Genomic DNA, 27475 nt, shown 5'->3' with positions numbered 1-27475 from the left:
GACTACAAAGAAGACATCTTCATTCAATTCTTTAACAGTAACAATCACATTTGTAGAGTTAGATCCCTGAGCAATTGTCCTTTTGTCAAAAGCATGCTTCATGGGGAAAATGGGGAAAGGAAGGATGGATGAAAGGGAGAAAAAAACAGGAAGGTCTATCAAGTGTTGTTTTATGTTTCCCTACATTTTTCAGGACCAGTGCAGACAGGTTCAGAATGAAGCGGAGGATGCAAAATTTAGACAACCTGTGCGTTCCTTGGCCTCTGTTGCCAGGATAAGTACAGTGAGTCTGAGCCCAGAGCTAAGAGAGGACTTCCTAAAACCAAGTTTGAAAAAATCACTAAGCCAAAAAGGGACAAAGCCATGTTCACTTTCCCTTTCTCATTTTCTAGGATGAGTGCAGTGAATTTCGAAACTATGTAAGGAACAATGAGCTCATCTGCCCCAGAGAGAATGACCCAGTGCGCGGTGCTGATGGAAAGTTCTATACAAACAAGTGCTACATGTGCAGAGCTGTTTTGTGAGTAAGAGGATTCTGCTCCCCCTGTAGCTAGCAGGGGAACTGCATTTTTAGAAACTGCTGATTGAATAAGTTTGTGTATTTATGAACCCCATGGGATTTTAAAATTAGTCTTTAGAATTAAAGCCCTCAAATTGAGAACACCTGATATAGAAAGACCACTGAGACTTGGAGACAGAAATTCTGTATGTAAGTTCTAACCAAGATGTATACTAGCTGTGTCATTAAACAATTTGTTTTCAACTTTCAGCATCATAATTAGAAGAAATTCTTCAAGATCTTTATTCCACAACTAGATCAGACTCAATTGAGATGCCTTTAAAAATAAATACAAATTTTTACACCCCAAAATATATTATATCAGAATCTTGGGGCTATGGAATTTGTTTTTTAGAGTTTCTAGGTTATTCTAAAAAGCAAATAGAAATGGAGACCAATGGACATTATAAATGATGATGATGATGATGGTTGTAAAGCACACTGTGAACACAATAATAATCAAATTTATTTAGCTTTTCATAATGAGTGTTCTTTGAGGGGGGAATTACCAAATACTACTCTCATTTTATGTTCTAGAAAATCAAAACTTAAGAACATTAACCCACTTGTCATCTGTTAAGTGATGAAAGTTCTAAACCAGCTCCTAATTGTACTTTTCTTAGTATGTCATCCTGGTCACTATCTCAATGTGCTGTGATTCAGTTTTTATTTATTTATTTATTTATTTATTTATTTATTTATTTATTGAGACAGAGTCTCGCTCTGTTGCCCAGGTTGGAGTGCAATGGTGCGATCTCAGTTCACTGCAACCTCTGCCTCCTGGGTTCAAGAGATTCTCCTGCCTCAGCCTTTCGAGTAGCTGGGATAACAGGTGTGCACCACCACGCCCAGCTAATTTTTGTATTTTTAGTAGAGATGGAGTTTCACCATGTTCACCAGGGTGGTCTCCAACTCCTGACCTCAGGTGATTCTCCAGCCTAGGCCTTCCAAAATGCTGGGGTTACAGGCATGAACTACCATGCCTGGCCTCTGTCATATTTTATGAGGATTGCTTAACTTCTCACTGGAAGTTATAGGAACTGTTTCTTATTTTAAATTGGTGTTTATTTTCTTCTCTAGTCTAACAGAAGCTTTGGAAGGGGCAAAACTTCAAGAAAAGCCATCCCATGTTAGAGCTTTTCAAGAGGAAGACAGCCCAGACTCTTTCAGTTCTCTGGTAAGGAGGACTATTTCTGAAAAGCTACTTATCAATTTAATTTTCTTGATTTCTTTTTACCTGTTGCTATTTGCTATTTTCAGAGAAGGGTCTGAGGTTTGCTGATTCAGTGCAGCCTGAAGTCCTTTGAGGACTATATGCAGTTTATGCTTTGTGAGAGTTCTGGGATTTCTCATTAGGGCCTTATTCTGTGCCCTTTGAGATTATTTGCCCTGCTTCAATTTAGTACATTTTGAAATTTACAATGCGTGTGTGGAATAATTGTGACTAATCTCACATATGGTAAAATACATAGTCAGGTGCCTCAATTCTGTAATTTTAGCATACCTCTTGGTATTCTTAGCTTCCTCACCTAGCTTCCGCTTATTTCCCTCCTCCAACCAAATCTGTTTCTACATCCTGGAACTCTATGCCAAGCATGCTCACAGGTATAAATTTCCACAAATTACCAGTTTGCAGTAGCTGAAACTTCTTGTTTAAAATATAGGCTGAGCTGGGTGCGGTGGCTCATGCCTATAACCCCAGCACTGTGGGAGGCCAAAGCGGGCAGATCCCTTGGCCTCAGGAGTTTGAGACCACTGTGGGCAACATGGTTAAACTCTGTCTCTAGAAAACATACAAAAAAAAAAAAAATTAGCTGGGCATGGTGCCTTATGCCTGTAGTTCCAGCTACTTGGGATGCTGAGGTGGAAGGATGGCTTGAGCCCAGGAGGTCGAGGCTACCATGAGCCGTGATAGTGCCACTGCATTACAGCCTGGGTGACAGAACAAGACCCCACCTCTCTCTCTTTCTCTCTCTTGTAGCTGATGGTCACCAGTAATGTAAGTATTAGTGTACATTAGCATGATACGATTTACTTTGTAGAGCCTTGGCAAGATGAGGAGTAGAAAGGAGCAAAGAGAATATGAGATCATCAAGCAGATTCTCAGATTGGGCCCTAAAAGGAAGATTTTAGCACCTAGGCTGACGACCCAGAAAAGGAGAAAGAAAGGTATCAAACATGAATTTTACCTCATTATTCACCCAATTCAACTAGGGTAACAGATGAGTTACATACATGAAATATGCATTAATTACATATTTCTGGTGAACTGAGCTCCACATCACGGATCCAAAGGCATGGAGAAGAGCTATTAACAAAATATGTTTTTTTTTTAAATACTAAAGTATAATAGTCACATAGAAGAAATGCACATATCCAAGTAAATAGCTAAATGAAATATCACAAAGTGATCATACCTGTGATAGCAGCAAGAAATAAGATATATCATTAGGGGGGTGGAGCCAAGATGGCCAAATAGGAACAGCTCAGGTCTCCAGCTCCCAGCCCCAGCGACACAGAAGACTGGTGATTTCTGCATTTCTGCTTGAGGTACCTGTTTCATCTCACTAGGGAGTGCCAAACAGTGGGTGCAGGACAGTCGGTGAAGCGCACTGTGCGCGAGCCGAAGCAGGGCAAGGCACTGCCTCACTCGGGAAGCGCAAGGGGTCAGGGAGTTCCCTTTCCTAGTCAAAGAAAGGGGTAACAGACGGCACCTGGAAAATCGGGTCAGTCCCACCCTCATACTGCGCTTTCCCAATGGGCCTGGAAAACGGCACACTAGGAGATTGCGTCCCGCACCTGGCTCGGAGGGTCCTATGCCCACGGAGTCTCGCTGATTGCTAGCACAGCAGTCTGAGATCAAGCTGCAAGGCGGCAGCGAGGCTGGGGGAGGGGCGCCCGCCATTGCCCAGGCTTGCTTAGGTAAACAAAGCAGCCAGGAAGCTCGAACTGGGTGGAGCCCACCACAGCTCAAGGAGGCCTGCCTGCCTCTGTAGGCTCCACCTCTGGGGGCAGGGCACAGACAAACAAAAAGTCAGCAGGAATCTCCAGAGACTTAAATGTCCCTGTCTGACTGACAGCTTTGAAGAGAGTAGTGGTTCTCCCAGCACGCAGCTGGAGATCTGAGAACGGACAGACTGCCTCCTAAAGTGGGTCCCTCACCCCTGAGCAGCCTAACAGGGAGGCACCCCCCCAGTAGGGAAAGGCTGACACCTCACTGGGCCGGGTACTCCTCTGAGACAAAACTTCCAGAGGAACTATCAGACAGCTGAATTTGTGGTCTCACGAAAATCCGCTGTTCTGCAGCCACCACTGCTGACACCCAGCCAAACAGGGTCTGGAGTGGACCTCTAGTAAACTCCAACAGACCTGCAGCTAAGGGTCCTGTCTGGTAGAAGGAAAACTAACAAACAGAAAGGACATCCACACCAAAAACACATCTGTACATCACCATCATCAAAGCCCAAAAGTAGATAAAACCGCAAAGATGGGGAAAAAACAGAGCAGAAAAACTGGAAACTCTAAAAAGCAGAGCACCTCTCCTCCTCCAAAGGAACACAGTTCCTCACCAGCAACGGAACAAAGCTGGATGGAGGATGACTTTGACGAGTTGAGAGAAGAAGGCTTCAGACAATCAAACTACTCTGAGCTACGGGAGGAAATTCAAAACAATAGCAAAGAAGTTAAAAACTTTGAAAAAAAATTAGAAGAATGGATAACTAGAATAACCAATGGAGAGAAGGGCTTAAAGGAGATGATGGAGCTGAAAGCCAAGTTTCGAGAACTACGTGAAGATTGCAGAAGCCTCAGTAGCAGATGCGATCAACTGGAAGAAAGGGTATCGCTGATGGAAGATGAAATGAATGAAATGAAGCGAGAAGGGAAGTCTAGAGAAAAAAGAATAAAAAGAAATGAACAAAGCCTCCAAGAAATTTGGGACTACGTGAAACGACCAAACCTACGTCTGATTGGTGTACCTGAAAATGACGGGGAGAATGGAACCAAGTTGGAAAACACTCTGCAAGATATTATCCAGGAGAACTTCCCCAATCTAGCAAGGCAGGCCAACATTCAGATTCAGGAAATACAGAGAACCCCACAAAGATACTCCTCGAGAAGAGCAACTCCAAGACACATAATTGTCAGATTCACCAAAGCTGAAATGAAGGAAAAAATGTTAAGGGCAGCCAGAGAGAAAGGTTGGGTTACCCACAAAGGGAAGCCCATCAGACTAACAGCTGATCTCTCTGCAGAAGCTCTACAAGCCAGAAGAGAGTGGGGGCCGATATTCAACATTCTTAAAGAAAAGAATTTTCAACCCAGAATTTCCTATCCAGCCAAACTAAGCTTCATAAGTGAAGGAGAAATAAAATACTCTACAGACAAGCAAACGCTGAGTGATTTTGTCACCACCAGGCCTGCCCTAAAAGAGCTCCTGAAGGAAGCACTAAACATGGAAAGGAACAACCGGTACCAGCCACTGCAAAAACATGCCAAATTGTAAAGACCATCGAGGCTAGGAAGAAACTGCATCAACTAATGAGCAAAATAACCAACTAACATCATAATGACAGGATCAGATTCACACATAACAATATTAACTTTAAATGTAAATGGGCTAAATGCTCCAATTAAAAGACACAGACTGGCAAACTGGATAAGGAGTCAGGACCCATCAGTGTGCTGTATTCAGGAAACCCATCTCACGTGCAGAGACACACATAGACTCAAAATAAAGGGATGGAGGAAGATCTATCAAGCAAATGGAAGACAAAAAAAGGCAGGGGTTGCAATCCTAGTCTCTGATAAAATAGACTTTAAACCAACAAAGATCAAAACAGACAAAGAAGGCCATTACATAATGGTAAAGGGATCAATTCAACAAGAAGAGCTAACTATCCTAAATATATATGCACCCAACACAGGAGCACCCAGATTCATAAAGCAAGTCCTGAGTGACCTACAAAGGGACTTAAACTCCCACACAATAATAATGGGGGATTTTAACACCCCACTGTCAACATTAGACAGATCAACGAGACAGAAAGTTAACAAGGATATCCAGGAATTGAATTCAGCTCTGCACAAAGTGGACCTAATAGACATCTACAGAACTCTCCACCCCAAATCAACAGAATATACATTTTTTTCAGCACCACACCACACCTATTCCAAAACTGACCACATAGTTGGGAGTAAAGCTCTCCTCCGCAAATGTAAAAGAACAGAAATTATAACAAACTGTCTCTCAGACCACAGTGCAATCAAACTAGAACTCAGGATTAAGAAACTCACTCAAAACCGCTCAACTACATGGAAACTGAACAACCTGCTCCTGAATGACTATTGGGTACATAATGAAATGAAGGCAGAAATAAAGATGTTCTTTGAAACCAACGAGAACAAAGACACAACATACCAGAATCTCTGGGACACATTCAAAGCAGTGTGTAGAGGGAAATTTATAGCACTAAATGCCCACAAGAGAAAGCAGGAAAGATCCAAAATTGACACCCTAACATCACAATTAAAAGAACTAGAAAAGCAAGAGCAAACACATTCAAAAGCTAGCAGAAGGCTAGAAATAACTAAAATCAGAGCAGAACTGAAGGAAATAGAGACACAAAAAACCCTTCAAAAAATTAATGAATCCAGGAGCTGGTTTTTTGAGAAGATCAACAAAATTGATAGACCGCTAGCAAGACTAATAAAGAAGAAAAGAGAGAAGAATCAAATAGATGCAATAAAAAATGAAAAAGGGGATATCACCACCGATCCCACAGAAATACAATCTACCATCAGAGAATACTACAAACACCTCTATGCAAATAAACTAGAAAATCTAGAAGAAATGGATAAATTCCTCGACAAATACACCCTCCCAAGACTAAATCAGGAAGAAGTCGAATCTCTGAATAGACCAATAAAAGGTTCTGAAATTGTGGCAATAATCAATAGCTTACCAACGAAAAAGAGTCCAGGACCAGATGGATTCACAGCAGAATTCTACCAGAGGTACAAGAAGGAACTGGTACCATTCCTTCTGAAACTATTCCAATTGATAGAAAAAGAGGGAATCCTCCCTAACACATTTTATGAAGCCAGCATCGTCCTGATACCAAAGCCAGGCAGAGACACAACCAAAAAAGAGAATTTTAGACCAATATCCTTGATGAACATTGATGCAAAAATCCTCAATAAAATACTGGCAAACCAAATCCAGCAGCACATCAAAAAGCTTAACCACCATGATCAAGTGGGCTTCATCCCTGGGATGCAAGGCTGGTTCAACATACGCAAATCAATAAATGTAATCCAGCATATAAACAGAACCAAAGACAAAAACCACATGATTATCTCAATAGATGCAGAAAAGGCCTTTGACAAAATTCAACAACCCTTCATGCTAAAAACTCTCAATAAATTAGGTATTGATGGGACGTATCTCAAAATCATAAGAGCTATCTATGACAAACCCACAGCCAATATCATACTGAATGGGCAAAAACTGGAAGCATTCCCTCTGAAAACTGGCACAAGACAGGGATGCCCTCTCTCACCACTCCTATTCAACATAGTGCTGGAAGTTCTGGCCAGGGCAATCAGGCAGGAGAAGGAAATAAAGGGTATTCAATTAGGAAAAGAGGAAGTCAAATTGTCCCTGTTTGCAGATGACATGATTGTATATCTAGAAAATCCCATTGTCTCAGCCCAAAATCTCCTTAAGCTGATTAGCAACTTCAACAAAGTCTGAGGATACAAAATCAATGTACAAAAATCACAAGCATTCTTGTACACCAATCACAGACAAACAGAGAGCCAAATCATGAGTGAACTCCCATTCACAATTGCTTCAAAGAGAATAAAATACCTAGGAATCCAACTTACAAGGGATGTGAAGGACCTCTTCAAGGAGAACTACAAACCACTGCTCAATGAAATAAAAGAGGATACAAACAGATGGAAGAACATTCCATGCTCATGGGTTGGAAGAATCAATATCGTGAAAATGGCCATACTGCCCAAAGTAATTTATAGATTCAATGCCATCCCCATCAAGCTACCAATGACTTTCTTCACAGAATTGGAAAAAACTACTTTAAAGTTCATATGGAACCAAAAAAGAGCCCGCATCGCCAAGTCAATCCTAAGCCAAAAGAACAAAGCTGGAGGCATCACGCTACCTGACTTCAAACTATACTACAAGGCTACAGTAACCAAAACAGCATGGTACTGGTACCACAACAGAGATATAGATCAATGGAACAGAACAGAGCCCTCAGAAATGATGCCGCATATCTACAACTATCTGATCTTTGACAAACCTGACAAAAACAAGAAATGGGGAAAGGATTCCCTATTTAATAAATGGTGCTGGGAAAACTGGCTAGCCATATGTAGAAAGCTGAAACTGGATCCCTTCCTTACACCTTATACAAAAATTAATTCAAGATGGATTAAAGACTTAAATGTTAGACCTAAAACCATTAAAATCCTACAAGAAAACCTAGGCAATACCATTCAGGACATAGGCATGGGCAAGGACTTCATGTCTAAAACACCAAAAGCAATGGCAACAAAAGCCAAAATTGACAAATGGGATCTAATTAAACTAAAGAGCTTCTGCACAGCAAAAGAAACTACCATCAGAGTGAACAGGCAACCTACAGAATGGGAGAAAATTTTTGCAACCTACTCATCTGACAAAGGGCTAATATCCAGAATCTACAATGAACTCAAACAAATTTACAAGAAAAAAACAACCCCATCAAAAAGTGGGCAAAAGACATGAACAGACACTTCTCAAAAGAAGACATTTATGCAGCCAAAAAACACATGAAGAAATGCTCATCATCACTGGCCATCAGAGAAACGCAAATCAAAACCACAGTGAGATACCATCTCACACCAGTTGGAATGGCCATCATTAAAAAAGCAGGAAACAACAGGTGCTGGAGAGGATGTGGAGAAATAGGAACACTTTTACACTGCTAGTGGGACTGTAAACTAGTTCAACCATTGTGGAAGTCAGTGTGGCAATTCCTCAGGGATCTAGAACTAGAAATACCATTTGACCCAGCCATCCCATTACTGGGTATATGCCCAAAGGTCTATAAATCATGCTGCTATAAAGACACATGCACACGTATGTTTATTGCAGCACTATTCACAATAGCAAAGAGTTGGAACCAACCCAAATGTCCAACAACGATAGACTGGATTAAGAAAATGTGGCACATATACACCATGGAATACTATGCAGCCATAAAAAATGATGAGTTCGTGTCCTTTGTAGGGACAGGGATGAAACTGGAAAACATCATTCTCAGTAAACTATTGCAAGGACAAAAAACCAAACACCGCCTGCTCTCACTCATAGGTGGGAATTGAACAATGAGAACTCATGGACACAGGAAGGGGAACATCACACTCCGGGGACTGTTGTGGGGTGGGGGGAGGGGGGAGGGACAGCATTAGGAGATATACCTAATGCTAAATGACGAGTTAATGGGTGCAGCAAAACAACATGGCACATGGATACATATGTAACAAACCTGCACATTGTGCACATGTACCCTAAAAACCTAAAGTATAATAAAAAAAAAAAAAAAAAAGAAATAAGATATCATCAGCAGACCAGTAGCCCTCTCATTCTCCCTCATAAGCTACAGTCTGTTTTGGAGCGGAGATTTCTTTTGGAGAAATAAGTCTTTGATTATTCATTTTTTTCATCAAGCCAGCAGTCCTTTTGTCAGTCTACAAATACTTACTGAGCACCTGCTATTTTTCCAGGCTTTATTTATTTATTTATTTATTGAGACAGAGTCTGGCTCTGTCACCCAGTCTGGAGTGCAGTGGTGTGATCTCGGCTCACTGCAAGCTCTGCCTCCGCGGTTCACGCCATTCTCCTGCCTCAACCTCCTGAGTAGCTGGGACTACAGGCGCCCGCCACCACGCTTATTTTTTGTATTTTTAGTAGAGACGGGGTTTCACCGTGTTAGCCAGGATGGTCTCAATCTCCTGACCTCGTGATCCGCCCGCCTCGGCCTCCCAAAGTGCTGGGATTATAGGCATGAGCCACCGCGCCCGGCCTCCAGGCATTATTTATGTATGCTAGGTTAATAGCCATAAACAAAACAGATAGCGCTCACTACAAGAAGTTCATAGTATATTGGAAAAGCAGATACAATAAATAATATGAATAAATGAAAAAATAATGCCAAGGAGGAAATAAGGCAGAAAAAAATGGTACAGTAATTTCTGAGATGAGGAGGGGAGGGGATACAATTTTAAGTGACATATACAGAGAATAACTCTCTCAGAAGGTGACATTTCCATCAAGACCTAAGGGTATTGATTCTGTAGGTATATCTGAGGAGAACATATTCCAGGGAGAAAACACAGCAAAGCGTTTAGTGTTGTTGAAATAGAGCTACCTCAGCTGTAGAAGAGGAAGTCAGGAAGCTAATGGGAGGCCATGTTATAAAGGGTTTTGTAGACAGTTTTAAAGACTTTGCCTAATATTCTGAATGAAGGTTTTGAAAAGACTAATATGATTTGATTTATGTTTTAAAGGAATAACTTTGCCTGATACCTATTGAAAACACTGCAGGGAGGCAAGGGCTGGACAGCTAGTTAGCTATTGCAGTAGTCTACAGAAGAGATGATGCTGGTTTATACCATGTTAGTAGTGGTGGAGCTCTTGAGAGGTGGTTAGATACTGGGTCTCTTTTGAAGGTGGAGTCAACAGAATTTTTTGAGTTGATGTACTACGTTAAAAAAATAAAAAGAGAGAGAGAGTGAGGAACATTGTAGTACCTTTTGAACATTATAGCACCAGTTACCTGAAAAAATACGATTGATATACCTGGTTGAGTCTAACCTTTGCCAGGGTTTCATGTAAGTTACTTATCTAAAGTCTGCATGAATATTTGTACCAATATGGAACTCACCACAATCTAAAGCAATTCATTTAGGTGTTTGAATCATTTATCAAAACAAAGGAACAAGCACACAAATACTGCTTGACTCCTCCAAAACGAGTATTAGCAGATATAATACTATTAAATTTTCTATGTTGTCTTTGTATCTGTTTTCAGTATGTAGTTTTCAAGGAATTTATTAATTTCATCTATGTTGTCAAAGTTTTTGGCATATAGTTATTTATAACATCTAAATTATTCTTTTAATATCTACAGCTCATATAGTGATGACCTTTTATCTGTAATATTGGTAATATATGTTTTCTTGACTTTGGTCAATTTTGCAAATAGCTTATCAACTTATTCTTTTCAAGCAGCTAACTTTTGGCTTTGCTCTGTTTTCTATTTCATCAATTTCTCCTCTTTATTTTTTATTTTAAAAAATTTTCTATGCTCATCATTGGCTAGCTCCTTCAGATGAAAGTTTAGATCATCCATTTTAGAACCTCCTTCATTTCTAATATATGTATTAAAGTTATAATTTTCCCCCAAATGACTGCTTTGGCTGCTGGGATTTGATAGGTTATATTTTCTTTGTAATTCTTTTCATGTCTAAATTCTATGATTATTTTGAGTCATGAGTTATTTAGAACTCATCCTTTTACTTATAAATATATTTCTTATAAATATTATATAGTTGATTCTTTTTGTTCTTCCAGTTAGATAATTTCTATCTTTTAACTGGAGTACTTACTTGTTAATATTCTATGTAATTACTGATACCATTGGATTTAAGTCTTCCATCATCCTATTTGCTTTTGAGTACTTTTTTTTATATTTTGGCTCTACTTTTTGCCTTTTAAAAAACTAATCAAGTTCTTGGAATTATCATTAATTATTAAACTCATACTTCCAAAACACTACAAAGAGCAAATATGTTTCTTCTTTTACATGGAAAATATACATATGTTTTTTACCATGGAAAACACACTGACAACTAAAATTTACTGAACACTTAGTATGTGACAGATACTGCATTAATCATGAACTTACATGCATTATCTGTTTTAGTCCCTTAAAGCAGTAATATAAAGTAAGGACTACTATTATTTATGATTTTCTGGTGAGAAAATTAAGGCTGAGAAAAGTTAGATAAGTTACTTCTCTAGTTAGTGGTAGAGCTAGGACTCAAAACTCATGCAATTTATGAGTATTTACCTCTGAGTCTTTCTTTTCTAGGCTGTATGTAACCAATACCTTCACTTAAAAAGGCGAATATTATTTCTAGCATGCCTATCATTCTAGATTTCTTCTTATAGGCAAGTAATTGTGTCACATATTATAAAGGATTTTTGCTTTCTTATTGCTTTGCTATTCCTTGTTTCTTTGTTTACTTACCGTGTCAAGTTAAAAATTGCCAAATACAGGAAGTTAAATCCACTTCACATGGTGCAAAATCAATCTTTGAGTTTGAATAACATATATCACACTCTTTTTACAACCATTTATTCAAGTTGGATGAAGGAACTCAAGAGGTTTTCTTAAGCCCATCCCTCTCCTTGAATGCCATAAAGTAAGTCTGCTTTATTGTTTGCTTCTTCAGGATTCTGAGATGTGCAAAGACTACCGAGTATTGCCCAGGATAGGTTATCTTTGTCCAAAGGATTTAAAGCCTGTCTGTGGTGACGATGGCCAAACCTACAACAATCCCTGCATGCTCTGTCATGAAAACCTGTAAGTATTCAAGTTGCCCCATCGTATCTTCCAGTTTAGAATTTCGCAGCTAGAGTGTTAACCCATAGTAATGCACTGATATAAATTTGAAGTGTGTTGCAAGTAATTTATTCATCATAGAAGTTAAAAATTCAAAATTATTTGTGAATTATCTTTCTTATATGTAAAATAGAAAAGATTTAAGGCTATTCCTTTGGTAAATTGCTTACCTACATTGCTATATGCTCTACTGAGTAGAAGAGGAAGAAAAAAAATAGTGGGGTTACAATTGCAGAATATTGGTATAATCCTGTGTACAGTCATGGGAGTGTGGACATCATTCATTCTGTGTGTAGTGGAGAAAAACAGTAGAGAACTACTGCTATATAAATCTAGCCCAGTGTATTATATCTAAAAGGTCCTGTGACTATAATATAGCCACATATTCCCTATTTCTTTAACCCTGCCTCTTGAAAGAAGTAGTACCTTGCAAAAGGAAAGTGCACTGTACAAAAGAAAGCACAATAAGTAAATGGCTGATCTGATGTCTGCTCTCATATTTATGACTATCTTGGTATCTGGAGGCATATTATTTCATGATTCTGAATCTCACTCCCTTCATTGGAGAAATGGAGACAGTTCTCTGAGCTGCTGGCTTCACAGATGATTGAAAAGAACTGCTAGATATAAAAATATTTTTATCTTAAGTTAAATACAAGGGATTCATTTTAATATTTTTTTAAATTATTATACTTTAAGTTTTAGGGTACATGTGCACAATGTGCAGGTTTGTTACATATGTATCTACGTGCCATGTTGGTGTGCTGCACCCATTAACTCGTCATTTAGCATTAGGTATATCTCCTAATGCTGTCCCTCCCCCCTCCCCCAACCCCACAACAGTCCCCAGAGTGTGATGTTCCCCTTCCTGTGTCCATGTGTTCTCATTGTTCAATTCCCACCTATGAGTAAGAACATGCGCTGTTTGGTTTTTTGTCCTTGCGATAGTTTACTGAGAATGATGGTTTCCAGTTTCATCCATGTCCCTACAAAGGACATGAACTCACCATTTTTTATGGCTGCATAGTATTCCATGGTGTATATGTGCCACATTTTCTTAATCCAGTCTATCGTTGTTGGACATTTGGGTTGGTTCCAAGTCTTTGCTACTGTGAATAGTGCCGCAATAAACATACATGTGCATGTGTCTTTATAGCAGCATGATTTATAGTCCTTTGGGTATATACCCAGTAATGGGATGGCTGGGTCAAATGGTATTTCTAGTTCTAGATCCCTGAGGAATTGCCACACTGACTTCCACAATGGTTGAACTAGTTTACAGCCCCACCAACAGTGTAAAAGTGTTCCTATTTATTTCTCCACATCCTCTCCAGCACCTGTTGTTTCCTGACTTTTTAATGATGGCCATTCTAACTGGTGTGAGATGGTATCTCACTGTGGTTTTGATTTGCATTTCTCTGATGGCCAGTGATGATGAGCATTTTTTCATGTGTTTTTTGGCTGCATAAATGTCTTCTTTTGAGAAGTGTCTGTTCATGTCCTTTGACCACTTTTTGATGGGGTTGTTTGTTTTTTTCTTGTAAATTTGTTTGAGTTCATTGTAGATTCTGGATATTAGCCCTTTGTCAGATGAGTAGGTTGTGAAAATTTTCTCCCATTTTGTAGGCTGCCTGTTCACTCTGATGGTAGTTTCTTTTGCTGTGCAGAAGCTCTTTAGTTTAATTAGATCCCATTTGTCAATTTTGGCTTTTGTTGCCATTGCTTTTGGTGTTTTAGACATAAGGTCTTTGCCCATGCCTATGTCCTGAATGGTATTGGCTAGGTTTTCTTCTAGGGTTTTTATGGTTTTAGGTCTAACATGTAAGTCTTTAATCCATCTTGAATTAATTTTTGTATAAGGTGTAAGGAAGGGATCTAGTTTCAGCTTTCTACATATGGCTAGCCAGTTTTCCCAGCACCATTTATTAAATAGGGAATCCTTATCCCATTGCTTGTTTTTGTCAGGTTTGTCAAAGATCAGATAGTTGTAGATATGCAGCATTATTTCTGAGGGCTCTGTTCTGATCCATTGATCTATGTCTCTGTTGTGGTACCAGTACCATGCTGTTTTGGTTACTGTAGCCTTGTAGTATAGTTTGAAGTCAGGTAGCGTAATGCCTCCAGCTTTGTTCTTTTGGCTTAGGATTGACTTGGTGATGCGGGCTCTTTTTTGGTTCCATATGAATTTTAAAGTAGTTTTTTCCCATTCTGTGAAGAAAGTCATTGGTAGCTTGATGGGGATGGCATTGAATCTATAAATTACCTTGGGCAGTATGGCCATTTTCACGATATTGATTCTTCCAACCCATGAGCATGGAATGTTCCATTTGTTTGTATCCTCTTTTATTTCATTGAGCAGTGGTTTGTAGTTCTCCTTGAAGAGGTCCTTCACATCCCTTGTATGTTGGATTCCTAGGTATTTTATTCTCTTTGAAGCAATTGTGAATGGGAGTTCACTCATGATTTGGCTCTCTGTTTGTCTGTGATTGGTGTACAAGAATGCTTGTGATTTTTGTAATTGATTTTGTATCCTGAGACTTTGTTGAAGTTGCTAATCAGCTTAAGGAGATTTTGGGCTGAGACAATGGGGTTTTCTAGATATACAATCATGTCATCTGCAAACAGGGACAATTTGACTTCCTCTTTTCCTAATTGAATACCCTTTATTTCCTTCTCCTGCCTGATTGCCCTGGCCAGAACTTCCAGCACTATGTTGAATAGGAGTGGTGAGAGAGGGCATCCCTGTCTTGTGCCAGTTTTCAGAGGGAATGCTTCCAGTTTTTGCCCATTCAGTATGATATTGGCTGTGGGTTTGTCATAGATAGCTCTTATGATTTTGAGATACGTCCCGTCGATACCTAATTTATTGAGTTTTTAGCATGAAGGGTTGTTGAATTATGTCAAAGGCCTTTTCTGCATCTATTGAGATAATCATGTGGTTTTTGTCTTTGGTTCTGTTTATATGCTGGATTACATTTATTGATTTGCATATGTTGAACCAGCCTTGCATCCCAGGGATGAAGTCCACTTGATCATGGTGGATAAGCTTTTTGATGTGCTGCTGGATTCGGTTTGCCAGTATTTTATTGAGGATTTTTGCATCAATGTTCATCAAGGATATTGGTCTGAAATTCTCTTTTTTGGTTGTGTCTCTGCCAGGCTTTGGTATCAGGATGATGCTGGCCTCATAAAATGTGTTAGGGAGGATTCCCTCTTTTTCTATCAATTGGAATAGTTTCAGAAGGAATGGTACCAGTTCCTCCTTGTACCTCTGGTAGAATTCTGCTGTGAATCCATCTGGTCCTGGACTCTTTTTGGTTGGTAAGCTATTGATTATTGCCACAATTTCAGAGCCTGTTATTGGTCTATTCAGAGATTCAACTTCTTCCTGGTTTAGTCTTGGGAGGGTGAATTTGTCGAGGAATTTATCCATTTCTTCTAGATTTTCTAGTTTATTTGCATAGAGGTGTTTGTAGTATTCTCTGATGGTAGATTGTATTTCTGTGGGATCGGTGGTGATATCCCCTTTATCATTTTTTATTGCATCTATTTGATTCTTCTCTCTTTTCTTCTTTGTTAGTCTTGCTAGCGGTCTATCAATTTTGTTGATCTTTTCAAAAAACCAGCTCCTGGATTCATTAATCCTGGTTTTTTGTGTCTCTATTTCCTTCAGTTCTGCTCTGATTTTAGTTATTTCTTGCCTTCTGCTAGCTTTTGAATGTGTTTGCTCTTGCTTTTCTAGTTCTTTTAATTGTGATGTTAGAGTGTCAATTTTGGATCGTTCCTGCTTTCTCTTGTGGGCATTTAGTGCTATAAATTTCCCTCTACACACTGCTTTGAATGTGTTCCAGAGATTCTGGTATGTTGTGTCTTTGTTCTCGTTGGTTTCAAAGAACATCTTTTTATAATATTCTTATTGTTGGCTTTAGTTTTGTTGTTGCTACTCTGCTCAAATGCTGTCTGAATTTTTAAATAATTTTTAAATAATTTCCCCTTGCCTCTATGTGCATCCTTTCCCTTCCCTTCTGGCCACCATTTGGCCAGCTTTCAAGGACAGAACGGTGACAAACCTTGGTTTTTCCATCTCACCTGACCCCAGACCTACATTGTAGTACTACTTTATCCTTTTTAGGATGCTATAAGCAAGGCCCAGAACATGAGGATAGGACTCCCTGATATCCTGCTTTTTAATCCTGGAAAAATATTTAAAAGAAAAAGGTGCTCCTCAGGTCATATGCTTAAAAGCATAAAATCTGAATATAATCCTTCATCTATAGGTAAGGTATGGTAGATAAGGCACTTTCAGATTTCAGTCACTGAATCCCTGCAACCTACTATGGAATGTTATTATCTTTATTGTACAGAAGGTTAATCTGAGGCTCAGAGAGTACAGGTAATTTGTTTCAAGTTACAAAGCTAGGAAGTAAATCAGACAGGATTTTGACCTTATTGATTTGGGTCTAAATACAATTTTCTTTTTTCTCCACTATCCTACTGTTATTCCTAATACAGTAGTTCCTTAAATTGTCAAAGACCAAGATTCCTTAGATAATGTGAAGAAAGTTACCCCTTTCAAGAAAATTAAAAAAAAGTGTGATATGAACAATCCACACACATAGTATTCATAGGCTCATGGAGTACCTGAAATTTATCTGTAGACCTTATAGGTTTTTAAGAATTAAGAAATTCCTGTTTAAGGAATAAATATAACTGTCCAGGAATTCCATTCCTATGTATACCTTATCTCCAGCCCAGAAATCCTTTAATTCCTCTTTCTTGTAAATGTTAGGGCCTAAATTATCCATATAATTTTCTTCAACATTTTCATCAACTTTATAGACCCATAAAAAATGATCTATTTAAGGGAACTTTAGAGTAAGAAACTGAAATGATGAAAATATTAAGAAAGCATACCTCAGGATAGTTTGTTTGGCTAAGGAAGCTGGGAGTATATATTATAAAGAAGGATCAGATTATCTGAGGCAAAAGGAAGCAATATTCATTTCTAAGGTTTTAGAGAAAGTTATAGGAGAGCAATTTCAGTTTAAGCAATGCCAAAAGACAAATTGCACTGCCTTGATAGATAATGAGTTTCCCATTACCAGAGGCAAACAAGTACATGTCTGATTCATAATATTTCTCCAGTGACAGGCATTAAAATTCATACTCCTTAAGATTCATTCCAACTGCAAAACTCAGACTGTATCATTTTTGTCTTGTTATATTTTTCCCCAAGTCATATTATTGGTACTCAATATAGTCAAACATCTCTCTGGGATCTGATTCTTGCATCTATAAATGCGAGATCACCTTTAGACCAGATGATCTCCAAGTTTATTTCCAACATTCTCTATGAATATATCAGTGAATGAAATGTGACAGGATAGGTCCAGGGCTAGGGGACAAATCTGGAGCAGAAGAGAGACAGCCTGGATGATACCTACTGAAAATGAAAATAGTTAAATGCAGATCCCAGATCCTCCCTCTAAATAAAGTTTGGTTTGATACCCAAGTGTCCTCCATGTTGGTCCTTATTTATTTTCTCATTATAATTGAGAACTTTCTCGTTGTTGAAGCATCCTCTGATCTGTTTTAGGATACGCCAAACAAATACACACATCCGCAGTACAGGGAAGTGTGAGGAGAGCAGCACCCCAGGAACCACTGCTGCCAGCATGCCCCCATCTGTAAGTACATAAATAGACTGGCCTCCATGGTTACATTGTGAGGAGCAGTGGGTTCTGGTTTTGTTCTCTTCCATTGAGTAATGGACATTTACCTGGCCAGAGAGGTGACACTAGGTCAGGTGACCCAGAATTGGTCACATTTTCACTATAAGGATAAGTAATTACTGAAATAAGTGGAAATAATGTAGCAGTTAATATTTTAAAATACTTAATGGGTTCGTTAATAGATTGTTTATGAGCAATGTCTCCAACATAACGTTACTTATTTCAGGATAGGTTTTATTTTCTGTGATCTCAATAAAAAGATGAGGCAGAGACCAAGAGAGGTCAGAGAGTGTCAGAGTTGGATTTAAACAATTTCTATATAATGCCCATATTATTGAACTTTACATTGTATTAAATTATTTCCCAGCATTAAAAGTTGACCAATTTCATTTAAACTCCTGAAAGGATGTTTCAACATACGTTACTGAATTTAACATTCTCCCTCGTGGCTATTTGAATAGTCATCCTCAGGGAGATGGTATGTAACATGAAAAAATGGGAATTTTCAAATAAGAGAAAAATGTTTTGTTATGGGATAAATATGAGTGCAAATTTCAGTTTTTGCTGTGCTTCATATACAAGACTCTTGGCAAATCACATAAATACTCTAAACCAAATATCCCAATGACCTATGAAAATATTCAATAAACACTGACTTTTATACATTTGGCACAGTGTCTGAAAAATTCATGTCACTATTATTATTATGCCTAAGACCAAAGTATGAATTTAGAAAAAGAGAAGAGTCCAAAGTATGAACTTAGAAAAACAGACCATGGTATAGTGCTTATTTATTGGAAGCCGAGGACTGGAATGAAATCAGAAGACCTTATCTTTCTTATGTGGGCTTAACAAAGTTATTTACCACCCATTTAAAGACCTCTACTCTGGTTCTTTACCAGGATCCATAAAAAGAGAGTTTAAACTTTAACTCTAGTCCCTATATTGTGTTTGCTGTCTTATTATATAGAAATTCTTAGTAGTTTGCTCCCATTTTATTGACAGAATATACTGTTCCCCATCCTCACAAACTCACCTTTACATATATCTCAGGAGAAAAAGGTCAAAATAGCTTTATGCCAGTCCAATAGACCACACCTTAGACCACACTTCCCTGTAACTCTCATCCTGTGTAGGCAACTTGGAAAAACTACTTTATAAAGAACTTGCCATAGGTTTATACTGATAAGATGTATTTCTTTAAATAATGAAGAATCTTGCCGGGGCTCAGCACACAAGGTGTTGTAAAAGAGTGCCGTTCTTCCATTTCTGAGTGTATGCTTTCCACTGGAGTTGCATAGCAGGCATTAATAATGACAGAAATTATTATGCTGTTAGTTAATGAAACAAAAACGAAAAGTGTCCTGGACACAGGTGGAACTTCAGTCCCTGTGTAAGATTCAAGTGTGTGATCTCAGGTACAGTTGGTACAGACTGGTCATGGCCTAGCATTGTTCTGATGACTAGGAAGGATGTATATACTGTGGTGGAAGCCTATTGTTTAAACTTTATTTCTGGGTGGAAGTTTCTCTAAGAAAGTCTGGAATCTCAAGAATAGAATAAGAGTCCAGGCAGTCACAACTTCCTTAGAAAAGTAGGTTGAGTATCTTGGAACACACACTTTTGTTACTAAGTACATAATACTTTCTATTATGCAATAACTATTATACAGTAACTACTATGCAATAACTATTATACAGTAACTACTAAGATTTACATAGGTCTTTAGAGTTTTATGTGCATTTTCTGTTTGTACTCTTACAATAGTCATTTGATAGGGCAGGGATCACTGTCTTTCCCATTTTACAGAAAATCATGCTGGGGGAAACTGTCACTTATTAAAGTCCCTCAGTATAATATCTTGGGTTCAATGTAGATATCCTGACTTCATTTCCAGTGCTCTACTACCATTCCTTAGTTGTCAGGAGATTCTGAAAACTAAGTGCTCTTGAGAAGGCATTATCTCAATTAAAAGATGATTTGCTATATTGGAAGGAAATTTCTATATTAAGAAAAATACCAATATTATTTTGTGAGATAAATGACTATTCTTATCTATATGTGTCAATTTCATGACAGATTTTCAAGGATTCAGGAAAACCAAAGCTTGGTACTTTCAAACCAAAGAAAACCTTCTGGAGTTGATATAGGCAATGAAGTGGAGATCTGAGTTTGGAATGACAGTGCAGCTTGTGCCCCAGGTGGTACTAGTTGAAGATGCACAGTTATGTGAAAGAAAACTTCCTGAGGCCCTCACCCCCTATAAGATTATTTTTAAATATTCATTTAATGTTTTAAGGGCTGATTTCAAATATGTGGATGAGTCAGGCAAAGGAAGACAGCTGATTACATTCTAGTGGTCTACAACAAACTATAGTAGAAAAACATTCGTGTTACAGGAATGGAATTCAAGTTATGACCTAACATGACAGTGACAAGTTACTAAACTTCTCTGAAGCTCAATTTCCTCATCTGCAAAATGGTGCTAATGACACCTACTTCTTTTTTATCAGCATGAAGGCTGCATGTAATCAAAGGCAGAATTAAGCCATGTTCATTTTTGTGTCCACCTCAACACGTAGTACGTACTAGGTGCTCAATATTTGTTGTATCAAACTGGATAAAATGTGAAAGTGATTTTAAATTGCTACTTCTTTGCAGAATGCAGAATCTATGGATTTCTTTAAGATGCAGCTATAAATATACAGCCCACATTTCTGCAATATCTCTGGGTTCTAGCATCTAACCTACCCATCTTCTCTTCTAGGATGAATGATGGGAAGATTGTTGAAAGCCATGAGGGAAAAAATAAACCCCAATTCTGAATCACCTACCTTCACCATCTGTATATACAAAGAATTCTTCAGAGCTTGTCTTATTTGCTATAGAAAACAATACAGAGCTGTTGGGAATGGACTCACTGATTTTCAGTCTTTTCTATCTCTTTCCTCCTAGACTCTGTGATCTGAGGGTATAAAGACATCTCCACCAAGTCTGAGCCCTCAAAATGTCCTGATTACAATGCTGTCTGTCCAACTGCCTGTTCAATAAAAGTAAACTCAGCAGAACACCCTTTCTGGGATTTCTTTGTCACTGTCTGGATAATAGATATTTGCTTTTAAAGAAACTGAATAAACTCTACCCTTTTGTCTTTTTGTCTTGCTAAACCCATTGGTGGGCAGAGAATGTTCACTTTTTTCCTGCTTAAGTTGATGTCATAGCTGAGAAGGACTGTCTAGAAGAGAGGTGGGGAGATATGGGTTCCCATCAGCCAACAGCTATACAAAGTTAAACTAGCTATAAATCAGCTGCATCTTAACTATTCATTACCATACCAGCTCCCCTTTCTACATTTTCATGAATGGAATAACTGCCTCTCAGTTATTTAGGTCCCATCCAAAGACATAAACCAGTAAGTTTTCATGTCTTTTCATTAAGTTACCTCTTGACAATTTCCTGTATCACGGCCTTGTACCCATAATCTGGGAAGAACTAAGAAAATTAATTACCAATTTGTGTAAGCCTCTAAAGTGGCACTCTCCAACAGAAATGTAATTTCAGCCATATATGCAATTTTAAATTTTCTAGAGGCTACAAATAATAATTATAAAATTATTCATTTAAATAATATATTTCATTTAGCTTAAGATATCAAAACTATTAATGTAATCAATATAAACTTTTAAATTTACTAAGTCTTTGATTTTGGTGTATATTTTACACTTACAGCACATCTCAATGTGGACCAGCCACATTTCAAGTACTCAAGAGATGATACATGTGGATAGTGGTCACTGTATTAGGCAACTCAGTGCTGCCATGAGCTAATGGACATGGGAAATCAGAGCAGGAATGCAGGTACTAGGTAGGGGCGGATGAAATGCTTGTAAGCACCTTCCTCTATGCTGAAACTCTGTAAATCCCTACTCTACCTAGTCGCTTTGTTCACTTGAAAATTCTGGGCTAGTTCACTTGAAAATTCTGGGAGCAATTATATGGAAAATCCATTTTGCTGCAAGATGTTCTCAGCTCCAGAAGAACTAGCCTGATGTGACAGACTTACTTGGATTTGGGAAGTTAATTTGTTATTTTTCCCTTCTTTTTCTTTAAGTCTCTACTAGCTCAGTTAAAATATCTCTGGGTTCTAGCATCTAACCTACCCATCTTCTCTTCTAGGACGAATGATGGGAAGATTGTTGAAAAATATCACCAAATCCTATTTTTCCTTTGTAACTGAGTGAAAATAAATTATCCCTTATGCTGCATTCTTTTCTATGTTACATTAAGAAAAAAAGAAGGGCCTATAAATAATTTTTTCGAGCATGAGAAATATGGAGTAATTCTTGTTGAATTATTATTATTATTATTTGGCAATTTCAGGATGTACAGGATGGGTTCAGAGTGCCCATGACATATGAGATTTTATCTTCTTCCTGTTCACTTATAGGAAATCCAGAAAAACTCTTTTTCTGGCTAAAACGTATGTTTTTCTGAGAAGGTGTTTTGTTATGTCATTTTGAATATTTGATTAGAATATAAACACAAACCCTTTATATTTATTTTATTATTATTAATATACTCAAAAGACATTCTTATCCTGTCCTTAAGACTTAACCAATTCTTGGTAATCACTCTGAGTACAGAGAAAGAGTTTGGCTTAGGGATAGAGTGGGCTAGAAGATACAATAGTCTGGAATGGGATGAGACAAGGAAATGAGGAGAAGCCCAGTGACCTCAGGAGTAAGAATCAAAGGTGGAGGGCAGGGTGGGTGCAGAGGTCAGGAATAGAATATGACCAAGGAAAATAAAGTAGAAAATAGAGTGAGGGTCAAGGATTGGGGTTAAGAGTGTGAATGTGTAGAACACATTCCTTGTGATTTAAAAAGCTAAAAGTTGATTTCTTTTGGGGTGTATACAAACTAGGAGTGTATATAAAATAGAATCTATGTCAAAAGGTAACAAATAAATAGCTTCACTAAATATCAAGTAAACTAATCTTTGAGTTACTTAAGTTATATCCTGATGGACAGGAGGTAAATGAAAACCAGACCTATCTCACTGATGCTTCAAAACTAGATCTAAAATTCTAAACCAGAAGGTGATGCTGAGATTGGACTAAAGAAAGCCAAAATACTTCTGTCAGCCCCACCTGTCCACTACTACCAAATACTTATGCATTTCTCTATATAATTTGATCTTCAGATTTCATTTTGCATTAAGAGTGTTCAGAGATCTATCCCTTTCAAACTCTTATTTTCTCATATTAGAAGTCCTCCTGAAGCCTTCTCATTTCTTTCAGGCTTCAGAAATACCTAAGGATGTGGAGAAAAGAGAACGTTTACATGCTCTTGTTGAAAATATAAATTATTTTAAACTCTATGGAAAACAGTGTGGAGACATCTCAAAAAACTACAAATAGAACTACCATTTGACCCAGCAATTCCACTACTAAGCATCTACCCAGAGGAAAATAAATCATTATATTAAAAAGACACCTGCACTAGGATATTTATCACAGCACAATTCACAATAGCAAAATCATGGAACCAACCTAAGTATCCATCAACAGTTGATTGGATCAAAAATGTGGTATATGGCCGGGCGCGGTGGCTCACGCTTGTAATCCCAGCACTTTGGGAGGCCGAGGCGGGCGGATCACGAGGTCAGGAGATCGAGACCACGGTGAAACCCCGTCTCTACTAAAAAAAAAAATACAAAAAATTGGCCAGGCACGGTGGCAGGCGCCTGTAGTCCCAGCTACTCGGAGAGGCTGAGGCAGGAGAATGGCGTGAACCCGGGAGGCGGAGCTTGCAGTGAGCCAAGATTGCACCACTGCACTCTAGCCTGGGCGACAGAGCGAGACTCCGTCTCAAAAAAAAAAAAAAAAAAAAAAAAAAAAAAAAAAAAAAAAAAAAAAAAAATATGGTATATATGCACCATGGAATCCAATGCAGCCATAAAAAGGAAGGAAATCATGTCCTTTGCAGCAACATGGATGGAGTTGGAGGCCATCATCCTAAGTGAACTAACTCAGAAACAGAAAATCAAAGATTGCATATTCTTAGTTATAAATGGCACTCATGGACATAAAGACAGATAATAAACTCTGAGGACTCCAAAAGGAGGGATGGGAGAGGGATGAGGGTTGAAAAATTACCTGTTTGTAGATCAATGGAACAGAACAGAGCCCTCAGAAATAATGCCACATATCTACAACTATCTGATCTTTGACAAACCTGACAAAAACAAGAAATGGGGAAAGGATTCCCTATTTAATAAATGGTGCTGGGAAAACTGGCTAGCCATATGTAGAAAGCTGAAACTAGATCCCTTCCTTACACCTTATACAAAAATTAATTCAAGATGGATTAAAGACTTAAATGTTAGACCTAAAACCATTAAAATCCTACAAGAAAACCTAGGCAATACCATTCAGGACATAGGCGTGGGCAAGGACTTCATGTCTAAAACACCAAAAGCAATGGCAACAAAAGCCAAAATTGACAAATGGGATCTAATTAAACTAAAGAGCTTCTGCACAGCAAAAGAAACTACCATCAGAGTGAACAGGCAACCTACAGAATGGGAGAAAATTTTTGCAACCTACTCATCTGACAAAGGGCTAATATCCAGAATCTACAATGAACTCAAACAAATTTACAAGAAAAAAACAAACAACCCCATCAAAAAGTGGGCAAAGGACATGAACAGACACTTCTCAAAAGAAGACATTTATGCAGCCAAAAAACACATGAAGAAATGCTCATCATCACTGGCCATCAGAGAAATGCAAATCAAAACCACAGTGAGATACCATCTCACACCAGTTAGAATGGCCATCATTAAAAAATCAGGAAACAACAGGTGCTGGAGAGGATGTGGAGAAATAGGAACACTTTTACACTGTTGGTGGGACTGTAAACTAGTTCAACCATTGTGGAAGTCAGTGTGGCAATTCCTCAGGGATCTAGAACTAGAAATACCATTTGACCCAGCCATCCCATTACTGGGTATATACCCAAAGGACTATAAATCATGCTGCTATAAAGACACATGCACACGTATGTTTATTGCGGCACTATTCACAATAGCAAAGAGTTGGAACCAACCCAAATGTCCAACAACGATAGACTGGATTAAGAAAATGTGGCACATATACACCATGGAATACTATGCAGCCATAAAAAATGGTGAGTTCATGTCCTTTGTAGGGACATGGAGGAAACTGGAAACCATCATTCTCAGTAAACTATCACAAGGACAAAAAGCAAACACTGCATGTTCTCACTCATAGGTGGGAATTGAACAATGAGAACTCATGGACACAGGAAGGGGAACATCACACTCGAGGGACTGTTGTGGGGTTGGGGGACGGGGGAGGGACAGCATTAGGAGATACACCTAACGCTAAATGGCGAGTTAATGGGTGCAGGAAATCAACATGGCACATGGATACATATGTAACAAACCTGCACATTGTGCACATGTACCCTAAAACCTAAAGTATAATAAAAAAATAAAAAATAAACTAGTGAGTCTCAAAAAAAAAAAAAAGAAAAATTACCTGTTTGATATAATGTTCATTATTTGGGTGATAAGCACACTAGAAGTGTACCATTATACAATATACCCGTATAATCACATGCACATTTACTCCTTGAATCTAAAATTAGACATGAAACAAAACTTCAAGTTACCTCTGGAACCAACAGCAAATAATTCTGTAGTTGATTAGTAATTCCTGCCATAAGCACAGGGAGAAGTAACAAAGGCAGGAACATCAGGTATTTGCCATCCCACAATAGGGCAGATACTTAGGAACTGAGCGGATCTAAGCTCAAATCCTGACTTTGTCACTCACTAACTCTATGACAATGAAAATGCTACTTTATCTCTCTGGGTCTTCATTTCTTCTATAAAAAGGGGGCTAATAATTTCTACCTTACAGGTTACAATGAGGATTATGTTATATAGTTCATGAATGCCATAAACTGAAGATCTCATATACATTAAGAGCTCAATAAATGCTTGTTATCATTATTTAATATAAAAAGAGTAAATTTGCCTATTCAATAAGCTCTCTAATTCAATTAATTTCCTTGTGATTTTTTTCCATTTTAACCTCAAAATATTTTTGACAACATAAATTTTAAAAAATTATAATTTTAGAAAATACAAAAGTATGCATTGTTTCTAATTTTCTTGAAACATACCATTTTCTTCACAAGTTTTTAATCTTTTCTTTTAAATAAGCACTCATGTCCTGTGGATATCTTGGATCAGGATTTGCTGTTGTTTATTTGTACCTAATTTTCACTCTAATAAAATGGATTGGATACTATGGCACAGTATTAAAGACAAAAATAAAGAAACTAAAGAGAGCACTTATCTAGACTATGGATCTCCAAACCTTTCCTGTAAAGAGCCAAATTGTAACTATTTTTGGTTTTGTGGAATATATAGTCTCTTTTGTTGCTGCTATTGTATGAACAAATGCAAATAAATTTATATTATGTAAACATGTTCCCACAGCTATGTACCAATAAAACTCTATTTACAAAGGTACATGATGGGTTTTATCTGATCCTGGGGCTGTAGTTTCCCTGGTGTAGACCAACTAACTCAGTAATGGATGAATGTCTGGCTCTTGTCCGTATTTGCAACTTGTCTACTCTTTGACCCTTTCCACACCTTCAAACACCAACAACATTCTTCATTTTATGATAATAACAATAATAATTTTTAAAAGTTCACTTTTATAAAAAACTTAATATGTGCTTGAAATCAAGAAAAACACATAGAGAAGCTCACATTTCTCAGATTTCACAAATCTATGTGCTATTTTATGGGTTGAATATTATTCCCTCAAAATTTGCAGGTTAAACCCTAGCCCCCACAGTAACTTTATTTAGATAGAGCTATTAGGGAGGTAATTAAGGTTAAATGGGATTATAAGGGAAAGACCCTAATCTAACAGGATTGGTGTCCTTATAAAAAGAGGAAGAAACACCAGAGATCTCTCTCTGAATGTGCACAAGGAAGGGTCATTTGAGGACATGGCAAAAAGGCAGCCACCTGCAAACCAGGATGAGAGCCTTCACCAGAAACGGGATTTTCTGGCACCTAGGTTTTGGACTTTTCGTCTCCAGAGAGTGAGAAAATACATTTTTGTTGTTTAAGCCACCCAGCCTGTGGTACTTTGTTATAGCAGCAGAGTTGACTAGTGTAGTTGTGGCCTTCTTGATTGACTTTGACGAAGGTTACTCTAATATCTAACCCAGTTAGATTATGAATGAGTCCTCAAATGACACTCGCTGAGGACCTTACTAATGATGAGTGATGTCCCAAACTGTTCTTTTCATAGAAAGAAGCAGAATAGGACATCCTGTTCTTTCCTGGGCACCATCCTGGCACAGAGATTCCCCTTTTCTTTCCAGTACAGTTATTTTGAGGGATGATGTGCTGTTTTGCTGCCAGTCATTCTGGGT

General features: G+C 38.1%; 1 protein-coding gene across 3 annotated transcripts in view; it reads left to right on the top strand.

Annotated features, from left to right (window-relative positions):
* SPINK5 (serine peptidase inhibitor Kazal type 5) overlaps positions 1 to 21125 on the top strand; it is an 82970-nt gene extending 61845 nt beyond the window's left edge. Inside the window, exons 29-34 of one of the 3 annotated variants that reach the window (XM_063643226.1) lie at positions 194 to 283; positions 393 to 520; positions 1640 to 1736; positions 12086 to 12216; positions 17852 to 17942; positions 20755 to 21125. In XM_063643226.1, coding sequence (XP_063499296.1) covers positions 194 to 283; positions 393 to 520; positions 1640 to 1736; positions 12086 to 12216; positions 17852 to 17942; positions 20755 to 20763 — 546 coding nt within the window. In that variant the 3' untranslated portion in view covers positions 20764 to 21125. Of the gene's footprint in view, positions 1 to 193; positions 284 to 392; positions 521 to 1639; positions 1737 to 12085; positions 12217 to 17851; positions 18015 to 20754 lie in introns of those variants that run through there. The other 2 variants (XM_055285721.1, XM_055285722.1) reach the window with 2 other exon arrangements.
* The last annotated feature ends 6350 nt before the right edge of the window (positions 21126 to 27475 follow it).

Source organism: Symphalangus syndactylus, chromosome 7 (assembly GCF_028878055.3).
Source record: "Symphalangus syndactylus isolate Jambi chromosome 7, NHGRI_mSymSyn1-v2.1_pri, whole genome shotgun sequence".
NCBI classification, from domain to species: Eukaryota; Metazoa; Chordata; class Mammalia; order Primates; family Hylobatidae; genus Symphalangus; species Symphalangus syndactylus.
This window is presented reverse-complemented; position numbering and strand designations above follow the sequence as displayed.